Source organism: Musa acuminata, chromosome BXJ2-3 (genome assembly GCF_036884655.1).
Source record: "Musa acuminata AAA Group cultivar baxijiao chromosome BXJ2-3, Cavendish_Baxijiao_AAA, whole genome shotgun sequence".
NCBI classification, from domain to species: domain Eukaryota; kingdom Viridiplantae; phylum Streptophyta; class Magnoliopsida; order Zingiberales; family Musaceae; genus Musa; species Musa acuminata.
The window spans coordinates 7,832,108-7,844,971 of NC_088340.1; the positions used below are offsets into that span (position 1 = coordinate 7,832,108).

General features: G+C 36.7%; 1 protein-coding gene across 3 annotated transcripts in view; it reads left to right on the forward strand.

The window, feature by feature from the left end:
* The window catches only part of LOC103977826 (DNA polymerase lambda), a 28,031-nt gene extending 15,797 nt beyond the window's left edge, over positions 1-12,234 (forward strand). For all 3 annotated transcript variants that reach the window (XM_009393460.3, XM_009393459.3, XM_065098809.1), the window contains 8 exons: positions 3,565-3,744; positions 3,823-3,876; positions 4,805-4,893; positions 6,479-6,569; positions 8,342-8,422; positions 10,240-10,307; positions 11,606-11,690; positions 11,899-12,234. In XM_009393460.3, the coding sequence (XP_009391735.2) occupies positions 3,565-3,744; positions 3,823-3,876; positions 4,805-4,893; positions 6,479-6,569; positions 8,342-8,422; positions 10,240-10,307; positions 11,606-11,690; positions 11,899-11,997 (747 nt within the window). In that variant the 3' untranslated portion in view covers positions 11,998-12,234. The remainder of the gene's footprint in view (positions 1-3,564; positions 3,745-3,822; positions 3,877-4,804; positions 4,894-6,478; positions 6,570-8,341; positions 8,423-10,239; positions 10,308-11,605; positions 11,691-11,898) is intronic.
* The last annotated feature ends 630 nt before the right edge of the window (positions 12,235-12,864 follow it).

The following is a 12,864-nucleotide window of genomic DNA, read 5'->3' on the forward strand; positions in this document are numbered from 1 at the left end:
CGAAGAGAAAGTTTCAATGCTCCATGGCGCCGAGTTTCGGTCGCCTTGGGATGGCCACGAACATTCCATCGTCCGCATACAAGCCCATGCATGAGTACCAAATTCTTCGAGTTAGCAATTCCCCTCACCTCTGTGAGCTTTGCATAACTCTTTTGGTCGTTGAGCAACTCATTCCACCTTGCATGGTCTCATTCTTGCCAAGCGCCTCGCTTGCCTAGAGCACCATCAAGTATAGTTGTCAACGTTGAGCCGTAGCTCAAACTCAGCCATCCCAACCTTTGTGCGCTCCGCATTCTTCCAAGCTTGCTTGTTCTTGTGGTGCCTCTTGCGCGAAGGGTTGGCCATTCCTCTGAATGCCAATGTTAGATGCCCGCTCCTCTGAGCGACTCTTTTCCCTACATCTCCATGCCCGTTTTCCCTCAAACGGTCACGCGTTGCTAACTGCCCTCAACGCAGCCCCGCTAGGTCCCCCACGTTTGCATGTCAAGTGTTTCTATGAGTGCTTGTCCCGTTTTGATACCATATGACACGGACTTAGCTGGTTTTGCCTAAGTCGTGCGGCACCCTCGTGCGTCCGTCCGCAAAGGTCAGCCTCCCAGAAGCCTCCCATTGTCCCTTAGGACCAACAAAAGAGAGAACGGGTTAAAGAGAACTCCTCAATCGGGATCCACAAGCAACATGTCCGAAAAACACTTCATAGATAATGCAAATTACAAACAGACTTTACAAGCTCTGAACAGTTGCACAACAAAGGGTAAAATGGTCCATTACAGACCGAAAAGCTCTCACGCGTGTCCACATGACACAACCTTTATTTACAAGCCTAAAGAGGCCACTAACCTAACTCAAATGGGACATTGAAGCCTTCGGCCGCCCCTTTAGATTCTGTATAAGGCATGAACATGTCAAAAGACACAGACACACATAAGCATTACATCCAACATCTTGTTTAGAAGTTTGTCCGTGACAATAGGGCAGAGGAGGCTCACGACAGGGTTTATTCCGTTGGGTTCCTTTCACTAGGTCGGGCGTGGTGTTACGAACGGTCATCGCGCACTTGCAACAACTTCGTTCAACGAACCGTTTGTTGCTTTTGCATGCTTGTACAGATACATGACAGTATGTTTTGCCTTGGTTTTGTGTGTTCTTGCTTGAAAAATATAAGCAACGATAGTTCGCAGCGCTGTAGTGCGACCACTCGTCGCGTCGGACCAAACTGTCCCAAAATGGCTCTGTTTTCGTGTGCCATGACCTGTTTTCTGCAGACCGTAGCCTCACGCAAAACATCAGCCATCTCAGTACCTTGGAACCCCCCGGGTGGCACCAGGGGGGATGGGGCTTCGGGGTAGTGTCGGGCGTTGAACAACCTTCACAAGTTCGCACGTTAACTTGACGGGAACTTGCCTTCGCGCCCGACACCCGGTGAGCAGTTGTTTGCGGGCTTGCAACTGTTTGTTCAACCTTCTAAAGTCCTTGTTTTCTCCTTCCTTTCTTTTCTCTCTTGTACTTAAGGTGTTCGCTGAATTGCTTGTAAAGCTTCCCTCTTCGCGAGACGTTGGGACTTGTTCATCGCTCATTTTCAAACTAATCAACTTTATATTTTGCATATTAGTCATTCCATCTCCTTTTTTTTGCTGGCTCAATATTTGAGTCTTCATTTAGACTAAAATTTCAGAGTCATGCCATCAAAGAATTTGCAAAATATGAAGCACATTTGACAGACAAATGGCTGCTTTTGTGGTAGTTATACAGAGACCACTTCACTCATTTATTTGGTGATATAGAACATTTCGAAGTATCATCTGATGATGTTGATTCACTATCAACAGGTATTAATGACATGCATAAGGCTAGTAGTCACTCTAGAAGTCATCTCAGAACACTCTTAGATTTAATTCCAAGTCAAGGTTTTTAGATTATTGAAAAAAATGGACACTACCTTTAACAAAATATGCAAGTTGGCCCCGACACAGGCATGATGGTTTGAATCACAAAACAGCTTTAAATGATCATATGAATTATAAATTTTAGTTTTTTTATGCATGATTTGATTATTTTTTTTATAATGTTTCTCAGCAGCTAATTCTTTGCCCAAATATCAGAAATTTTCCTAACAAGATCAAACATCTTTTCCTTAACATATGATTTCTAAAGACGATAGACTGGTGGACAGAAGAAATCTGACACAGGTGTGCTAGGGAACATTTCAATCTACACAGATTCTTCATAAACACCAAGAATCAATTCATAATACTTCCATTCTTTAGCATCAAGAATCAGACCCAAAGAGCAAGGTACAATTGACAGATTCACCACAACTGGACAAGATCTTAACTAGACATCTACGACATAGCTGTGGGAGAAGGAATCCCCCAACGAGAGATCCCACCTCTTGTTCCAAGAAACCTAAGCCTGCTGCCTCTCTTGTTCTCCCATCGAGTCGACACTTAAGCCATGCATAGGCAATAGGGCAGGAGACGAACTTGATAAACTAGAGTGCAAGGAAGGTGGGGTCTTGGACAGTAAGATCTCAAGAACATCTACGGTGTACCTCCAGGAGAAGGAAACCCCTGAAAGATCCCACCTTTGATATCAAGAACCCTCTCATCCCGATCGAGCAACAACCGATCCAGTTTTAAATAAGAGCAAAGGGAAAAAAAGATACCACATAAACAACCCCAAGAAATTCCAAAATCAACAGAAAAGAAGAAATTTGTCAACACAACTCACAAATACCAGAATACTTTAATTTTACACAACTTATTTTATGTGTCTATAACAATTTGACTTATTATATTTCATGTCGATGTAAGATCAGGATAAACTATCAAATAAACATGAATCATGATATGAGAAGAGAACCAATAAAGCAGATAAGAGGAGGATCCCTACATTGATCTTTATTTCACTCTAGCAGCTCCTGTCCTCCTCCTTTGATGCCATGCTATCTCTCATGAAAGAGGGCGAATGACTGCTATAAATACAGGGTGAGGTGGTTAAACCCTATACCTATGTTTACTAATGAAATAAAATTATTAATTTACCCCTAATTAAAATTAGGGTATTACAGTATTGTACAACTTCCAATGGAGAGTCTTTATTGGCTAGCTTCTTTTCTCATTCCAGATTATCAAACTCACAAGTCCCTTATTCATGTTCTTTGTTCTTTAAGCTATTCCGGGGTAATATTTAAGTTTTTAAATAGGCTTTGCTTATGAGCTAGATTGCTTCTGGACCTTTAAACATTATTATGTTTGTGTGAGTTTGATTTGTTTAGATTTGCTGAAGAGACCTCAAAAAAAGGCTGAAGTTGACTCAATTGGAAATTCATTGTCTTTTGGAAGAAAGAATCTTACAAAATGTTAATGTCTGTTTATGATCGTCTCCCTTTTCATAAATGTTTTTCATGATGATGATAACTAATTTGTAATTTCTTTTACATCCTATGCCTTTTATCGTATGATAACATATTTTATTTTTTTAATATTCTATTCTCCTTTGAATTTTGCTACTTTTTGCCTTTATATTTTGTGATATCAATTCTCAATCCCTGTTGTCTTGAAGGTTCGGACAGTAAACCTTTTTGGTGAAATTTGGGGTGTTGGTCCTGCCACTGCTCTTAAATTATATGAAAAAGGTCACCGTAACCTTGATGATTTAAAACATGATGACTCATTGACAGCTGCTCAGAAGATAGGTCTGAAGTACTTCGATGATATAAAGACAAGAATTCCACGACATGAGGTGCAAAATATGGCCTTCTATTTTGTTTCTTTTCATTTCTATAATCTTTGACTTAACTTTTTTTTTCTTAAAATCGAGGTTAAAGATATGGAGATGCTTTTACAAAATGCTGGTCAGGAGGTTTTGCCTGGGGTGAGTATACTTGAAAATATCTAATTTGTACTGATTTGTGTATATATATTATATACATGAAATAGAATATATGTTTTTCAGAAAACTGTTGTTCTTCCATATTGTTGAAGCATTTGTTTTCAATTGTCCGTACTGGAGCTTCTGATACATATAAAAATTCTTAATTGTTTTTGGCCATTTGCATGTATTTTTAAAGATTCTTGGCATACTGAATCTGGATGAAGAAAAACCTTTAAGGTAGCTGTAAATTACTTATATAAACTCGCTTAAATATATCCTGATAAGTGCAAGTGAGACAAATACTGAAGGAAAGGGGATACTTGTTGCTTATTAATAGGACCAGATTGATCTCAAGGAGACTAAATAGATGAAACAAAAAAGAGAGCATAAGGGGTTTAGAATTGGGGCAGCATATCCTTCCTGAAAAACAGAATATGATTTTGTTCCTATGAACTTAGAACACCCCCCTAAGGTAGAAAAGAAGGCTAGAAAACTTTCAGCTTTTTAGCTTGGGATAGTAGGCCAGTGAAGTTTCCAAAACACTTTTTGGCAGACCTGCATTGAGAAACATGCTTTGTGTTTAGATTCATGGCTTGAATATGTCAATCTGGCTTTTCTGGAAGGCCTATCAGACACTTCTATACAGACTAATTCTTTCTTAGTATTAAAAGGGACTTGTAATTGCATACGCAAGTTGGTATTTGGTAAAAGTATATGATTCATAAGAATTTTGTAACAAGTTATGAATTTTTGTTGCAAAATAAATAAATAAAATATTTTCTTTCATTAAATGACAGCTATTTCTTCATCGGAAATAAACTGTGATTATCTACTTCAGTTGAATTCTACTTACCTTGATGTAATCCTCCAATTTAAAGTTCTAGATTCTGTTCATGCATCATTTCAGTGAAGCATTTTGGTCTTCAAGGTAATCGTTGTATGTGGAGGATCATATAGACGTGGAAAAGCTTCTTGTGGGGACCTGGACATTGTAATTACTCATCCTGATGGGGAAAGGTAACACATGTATCTTGACATATTTATCCTGCATATTTATATTCTGGACATGTTCAGCCTGGAAATTTTCATTCAGATCGAATACGAGTTATGTGTAGGACCATGAGCTGGTTCATTACTGAATCCTAGATTTACCATTATATTTTTTCAAAGGCTCAAGTCTCATGTCCCATGGATGTTTGTTCTCTGTCTTGTAGGTTTAGGTGTATTGATAAACTTAATCTCATACTCCTCTCAAAATGGTGATAAATTTATCTGTTGGATTATCTTTTCAGATTCCATTTTACATTTTTTTATTTTTTAAAAATTTTGCCATTTTGATTAAAATGTCCTGTAAATATAGTTGGTGCCATCATTCTGATTCATTATGTGATACAATGCAATTGTCTTGCATAATATTTTGTCCATGAAGGGTGTTCTGTTGATTTTTGCATCTGCAGCACCATTATGGTCATTTACTGGATGTAGTGCACAAGTAGTGACATGACTTTTACCCAGTGGAGTATTTATTGTTGATTTTTTAAGCAAAGATATTGCTATTAATTTTTTTTATGTCATGTATTTCATTTCTCTAGTATATATCCAGTACATGACATGTTTCTAGTCATACATTTTCCTGCCTGGTAGCTAAAATTGCCAATTTAAAATCTGTTAGTCATGAAGATGCAAAGTAGCATGCACCATCCAGTATTGAATATTTTGTTTGTCATCCATTTGAAACAAGTTGTAATATTTTATATAAATATACCAACTTTGAAATTTTAGTCCTTTGTTCCATTGCATTTGCACTCTATTTTTAGGTGTGTTTACTATACTTATATGACATATTGTTGACATTTCAGTTTGTAAGGAATTGAAAGAATCATTTCTTGTCGCTGCACTGAAAGTACAACTATCACAATCCAGGCCTGATAAGATAATTGGCCTATCAACTTCGTTTGGCCCAAACCACTAGCCAAAATACTTAAGCTGAAGTTAATAGTAGTACAATCATCAGACCCTTATAAGCTAATCTTAGTCTTGCTCACTTTCGATGTCGGACTAATCGGGGGTGTTACAATCTCTCCCACTCAAGGGCTTGACGTCCTCGTTAAGGCTCAGCATAGCTCAGATCAAACCCTAGTATAATACATGTGAGGCATAGCCCAGTAGTGGCTCCAAGTCCTTTGACTCTATCTACGGATAGCCCTGCCAAAATACTTAAGCTGAAGTTGATAATTTTAGTAATACACTCATCAGACCCTTATAAGCCAATATTAGTTTTGCCCATTTTCGATGTGGGACTAATTGGAGGTTTTACAATAACTACAAGAATCACAAAAACAATTACAACAAGGACATGACAACAACATAATATCTATGACATCTACGGGCCATAACTCCATACTATTTGGTGTTGGCTATTTAGGTTCTTTTTTCTGTCATTGAACTTTATTGATAGCCACATCACTAATCAAACTAAGTCATGTATTATACATTAACAATGGTCTTTTTATTCAAAAAATGAAAATCATTTCAATTTTTTTTAGCTGAACTTTAAGTGAGACGGTTTAACATGGCCACAATTTTCTTTTTTTTTTTTCAGTCATAAAGGATTCTTACCCAGGTATGTTCAATATTTGAAGGACATTAACTTTTTAAGAGAAGACTTGGTATTTAGCACTCATAGCACTGAGGTAAGTGTTTAGCTTAGTTGCCTTATTTTCTACTCCATTTATCCCATCTTTTCTTTTATTTGACAGTGTTCTATACTATCTGCTTGGGTCTGTAATTTATATGATAGATAGTAAAGTTGCATAGTGGTTACTTTAAGTTTAAGGTCTGTAATTTCTGCTTGGGTGCAAGCACAAAGAGTATAGCAATAAAACTTTGATTAAATATAATATCTTTGAGAGTTAAAATAATACAAACCTTTACCTTGATTTCTTGCTTCTACTGGTCATATATATAGAACATTTTTTTCATAGGTTTAATGCTCTAAGTGCTGTTGACACATCTGTTTTGAACACGAATCTGGTGCTTCATCATCTATGTTGCCATATCTTTTATTCACTTGCAAAGTACAACATTATCTTTCCTTGGTAAAAGGTTTATTTCCAATTTAATAAGGTGAAGTTTTTGTGATGAATGACCATCACATACAGACACTTCAAAATGACTATGCTTAGAATTTAGCTTTTGCAGATGCACCCTCTTTATCCCCCACTATATGTTTGATACTGGGATAAATTAGCTGAAACTAAGCAACTTTAAAAGATCTTGTACTGGGGACCTCAGGTGGGTTTTCTGGCAGTAGTTTCTAGAGCTACCAGAATGTGATCAAATGAACAATTTGGTAAGGCCAGTAGAACTGATGATGGGTTATTGAATGCTCAATCCAATGACATCAAGAATCTATCATGTTCACATGAGGGGAATTGTCTCACGTTACTTCAACTATATTCACAACCAGATAAAGGTAGGCAAAGGAGATCTTTTTTAAACAAAATTTTTGATGTCTTGGCTTGCTCTAAGATTATATTTCTGGGGATATTTTCTGTTGAGAATCTTATTGTTTATAATTACGACTGATTGCCTATGGCTGGTCATTCCACTTATCATCCATTTTTTTGTTTATAATTTCTTCAATTCTTTCAACATTACTTTCTAGTTTCTTCATCCTTGCGTTGTGATCCATAAAGAACTGAGAATCAGCAAAAGTCATCATGCTTTGAGTATAATACATAGCTAAAAAAAAAGCTAACTATCCGGCTTGCTTGATGCAAAAATAAGCTTGAATCCTGCAGTGGTCAACCCCCCTGAAGATCCATTAGCTGATTTAGACACCCGGTCAATTTTGGCTATTATCTTCATATTTGTTATCCATTTACTGCTTTGAATAACCAATCATTTCTTCCAGGCTATTATCTTCATTTTGTTCCAAGTTAAGACAACATATGCAATGCTACTATTGTAAGTTGTCTATAACAAATATAAAAGAAATCAACCTAGTGCCGCTTATTTAACTGTGCTAAATATCTTATGTTATGGCACAATCTGTGGAATAAAAGTTGCTGGGAACTGTATTTTTTAATGATATATGTACACTTATTTTGATGCAATTATGAAGATGTTTCTCCTTGAACATAACATGGAGTGGCTTGTACTCCACTTGATTTGTGGTTTCAGTTAGCTCTGAATGGATGGTATATTAAAGGATAACATGTTTGATAGTTGATAATACTTGATACAATGATTGTTTAGTTTGGGTCACATTGGAATGTGACTTAATAACTATGATTCATTGTGACATGTTATCTCTTATAATGTTAATAACTACATTATTTAAGGTCAGCTCTGATTTCTAAGCCACGTAATGCTGCATTGACACTCTCTTAATCTACCTTTTGTTGTTTTCAAAGTATTGCAGGATCTGTTTATTCATCATTTAACTCGAACTAATATGCAGGGTACTGATTCAGGGGTAGACACATATTTTGGTCTCTGCACATATCCTGGTAGAGAATTGCGACATCGGATTGATTTGAAGGTAAAGTTACAAAAGTTTCTAATGAAGAAAGATGAGCTATATTTGTCATTCTTTCCACATATTATGACGTCGACCAGTGTCTGCCATACCGAATCATACCGCCCGGTACGGGCGGTATGTACCGGTCTGACAGGCCAGCGGTACGCGGACCGCTCGGTACCGGTCCGCACTGTAGCAGTGCTACAGTGCTCGGTACATCATACTGTACCGGTACCGAGCCCAGGTCGAAATACCGGTACGGTACAGTATTGCGAACCTTGACGTCGACATTATTATCCAAGCCGTTTTGAGGAATTACGTGATCGATCACTGTAGATAAAGATTTAAATATTTTTATTTTAACAAAAAATATGATTTTTTTTATATAATTCAAAGTGGCAAAAAATCCATCTAGTTGACCCTAAATCAAGGTTCATAATACCGTGGCGTACTGCTTAGTACGGGTGTTATGTACTAGTCCGACAAGGGACTGGTAGTCTGGTATAGGCAATATATACTGGTATGTCTGTTTGCCCCATCATACTATATGCTGGTATGTCAGTATGGCTCAGTACGTATTGTACCGATAGTCGGTCAGTATATCGGTATGAACTAGTAAGGTGAACCGTGCCCTAAACAGTTGAAACTTTATGGCTTTGTTGTTTTTGTTATTGGTTTGTATTAGAGGCCTAATAATCCTATGTATGTTAGGTAAATTGCTAGCTAGGTAAATTAAGACTAAAACAGAACTTGTTGTAAAGGCTGTGCTAGTTGGAGTATATCTACTTATGCTGATAGATACCATGAGATTTTAAGATCCTTAATGGAGACCAGAAAAAAGTGTAAAGAAGAATGTGGACAATTGAAATTTAAATTATCAGCAAAGATACACAATATAGGGAACCAGGGAGTAACTTCAACAAGAAATATTGGCAAAGATGAACAAATTCAATATTGTTGAGAGCAGTGAAAAGTTACTTCCAATCCATCATCTTATTAGCTAAGTGTGATAAAATCATCATAGCAACACGGTGAACTACTGTTACCAACAGTGTGTAACTTGTGACTAACATTTTACATGGTGGATCTTCATTTTATGGAGATTTTCAGAATTGGTTCTTCATGCTTGAATCACCATCTAATATTAAATCTTCACATTCTAGGTATTTGGCATTGAAGAAACTCAAAGTTAGTTCTGCTGGTTTCTCAATGTGTTCAATTATCTTATCAGTTTGTTGTTGTCGATGCTTTTGCTGATCATGAGGTATGAATTGTTTACAATAACAAGCCATAATACCCTAACAAAGATTTTCAGTCTCGAGTTACCAGTACCGATCATTGAGAGGGAGGGAGATCAGGTACCTGATATTAAACTGCAGTAGTCTCTGGATACGAGGGACTGCAATCCTTAAGAGTTCAGAACAGGAAGCTTTGGTGATGGAATAGGACAGTAAATGACTAACAAGAAGATTTGCCTCAAAAAAAGAAGAGACGAAGAATAGAAGATAGCATGTATACAATCTCCATCAAGGAGAATGTTTCATCCTAGGTAGGTAAAGTCTACATCGCTTTCTGTTGGCCACCAAATTATTAATCCCCCAAACAAAGTACTCAGATTCTAGATGGCTCCAATTTTACATTTCAAAATGACTATTTGGATGGACTTCTATCAAAAGCAAGTTTCCTATATCACATGGTTGTGGACTCTCAATTTGTCAATCCCCAAAGCAAGTTTGCAAGTTTCCTATAGATCCGAAAGATAGACACTTGTATTGTGTCTTATAAAGCCTATTTGTATTCATGAGCTAACTAAGTTTGAGTATACTTTGTGTTTGCAGGTGTATCCAAAGGATCGATATGCTTTTGGACTAATAGCATGGACTGGAAATGATGTACTAAATAGGCGGTATCTAATCTTTTTATGAACTGGAATAGTATAGTTTATTGATCTTCCATAGAACATGAATTGATAATTCTCAAAACTAGACTTTTGAATTCTTGAAACTAGAAATATTGTGTTTTTGACCTTTGGTGTACATTGCTCATGCACTGCTATAGAACAATAAAAAAAATTTAATTTATCAAAAGTCTAGATGTCCTGTTTATGTGTACCTGAATGTTGTCTTATCTCAATGTAAAGCATGTAGTCACTCGTGAATATATTTTTTTTTAAATATATAATTAAGGAGAAATATGATCACTAAAATAAAAAGGAGACAATACGAGTTTCATATCATTTTATATTCCAAATATCACCGTTAAAAAATCAAATTAGATTTGTTTAAAATTCCAAAGTACTATGTTGTCCAAATCTAATAACAAAAATGAGAAAATAAAACAAAAATAAAATTAACATCAATCATCATCAAATTCCACTTCATCATCCTTAACATTCATAATTTTGTCATCATCTTCCTTTTCGACTCATTTGTATCTCTCAAGCTCCTCTTAGGTAATGAACTTAAAGCATTTGCTCTCATCTTTGGTTTTGTGAGATGTCTTGTGTATGTTCTTACTTTTCCAACCCCCAAAGCTCTTGCTACATGTCCCTATATCAAACTGTAATAATAAAAAACAATGTTCATTTGAATTATGGATATCATATAACGAAACCAGATGAATGCTATCCCATAAATTACAATGGGTCTGGAGTGCTTGATATACTTTATATATAGATAAGATTATGTAGTAGTTGAAGCTCTAACCGATACTTTATATATAGATAAGATGATGTGCTTGATCAATGCTATCCCCAAGTTCTTTTTGCCCCTTTGTTTAACATGTATTCGTAAGTATTTCCATTTATTTCTTTTGAATACATAATTGAGGCAGTGCATCTTCCTGCAAACAAAAGGGTGACGCCCTTTACAGTGCATGTTCATTTTGTATATTGAACATGATGTGATGTATTTGGATTTCATATCTGTCCTGCCTTGGGATTTAGAGATCTCAAAACAAATGGCACGAGGCATGATTTTTTTTTTTTTTTCTGAAATGATTGCTTTTGCTTTGCAAGTTCAAATGGTGAAAATGGTAACATAACCAAGTCACCGAAAAGAAGTTAAGTTTCTTTCTATTTGTCTATCGGGATTCAATTTCTTCTTTGGCGGATATTCATAGGTTGGGAAGAGTTCTTTTTCCTGCTTGTAGGATTTGTGTTTTTCATCGAAAACATATATTATTGTTGAACAACACATGCTGCAGGTTGCGGTTGTTAGCAGAATCCAAGGGATACAGGCTCGACGACACGGGACTGTACTTGGCCACCCAGGGTTCTCCTGGAAAGAGAGTAAGTAAACGTAGCTGCTTTCTCATGAGAAGCAAAACCATGTGTGTTTCTAGATTAATTATTATTTTTTCGTTATATAAACTGCTACACGGATTCGAACATGAGACCTACGTCTATATAACAATATACTAACCATGAGGAAGTCTCAACAGCAATAAAAGCTGCACAATTTGGCATGCATGACCCAAATTCCTTTCTTGCTTTGCAGGGGACCAAATCCAGCACCAGAGTAAGCTGTTACACGGAGAAGGAGGTGTTTGATGTACTTGGGTTCCCTTGGCCGGAACCTCATGAGAGGAATATGTGACTTCACTTGCTTGAACCCATTTGTGTACATGTCGACCGTCTTTCTTGGGTATCTTTTCCTTTTTGACTTTGTTTCATATGTGCAGTTGTAAAAGCTAGAAAGAAACGAAGATGCCATCCGGTTTTGTCACAGCCATTATCCACGTTTTTCGTTGATTGTTTCATTTGAAGGTGTGGTGAACTTAACATATTTGCTCTTCTAATATTATGGATATATTAATATATATCCCATCAGATATTTAAATATCTTATGCATGCTATTCCTGTCAAGTGTTCATCAAACAAATCCAGGTTCATGGCTATTCACAACGGTTGTAGGTGAGTTTTAAATATATTAAAAATTAAAGTGCTTTAAATAATTTTTAGTATTTTTATAAAAAAAATATGAAGGGTAAAGTTTTGAAAAAAGCTCTTATATTCTAGGAATTTTTGCAAAGCACTTAAATTTTTAAAAAATTTCATAGGACGCGAATAGATTATTTTATCTCTTCATTGTCGCCCTTGCATTGTCGCCTTTATCCTACGTTGTGGTTGACCCATTGAATGTGTTTGCTCGTATCGCTCTGTGTGAGGAAGGAAGAGGCATGGTGATGACAATCTTTTGTCGTCCTTGTGTAAGATGAGGTTATGCGGGTGGCGAGGTAGGGGGTGCCTCATTGTCATCATTAGACCTAACGGGATTGTTGCACCTTTGTTGATTAGCATGTATAGTGGAGATGAAAGCGGCACGATATATATGAGAGGAGAGAAAGTGATGCAAGGTGGTGGTGTAGGACGAAGGTGAGTCCCAAAGGAGGATTGGTAGCGTAGGGCGAAGGAGGGGAGGGAATAGAATTATAATAGTGTTTACGGTGTGAAGTTTTACGAG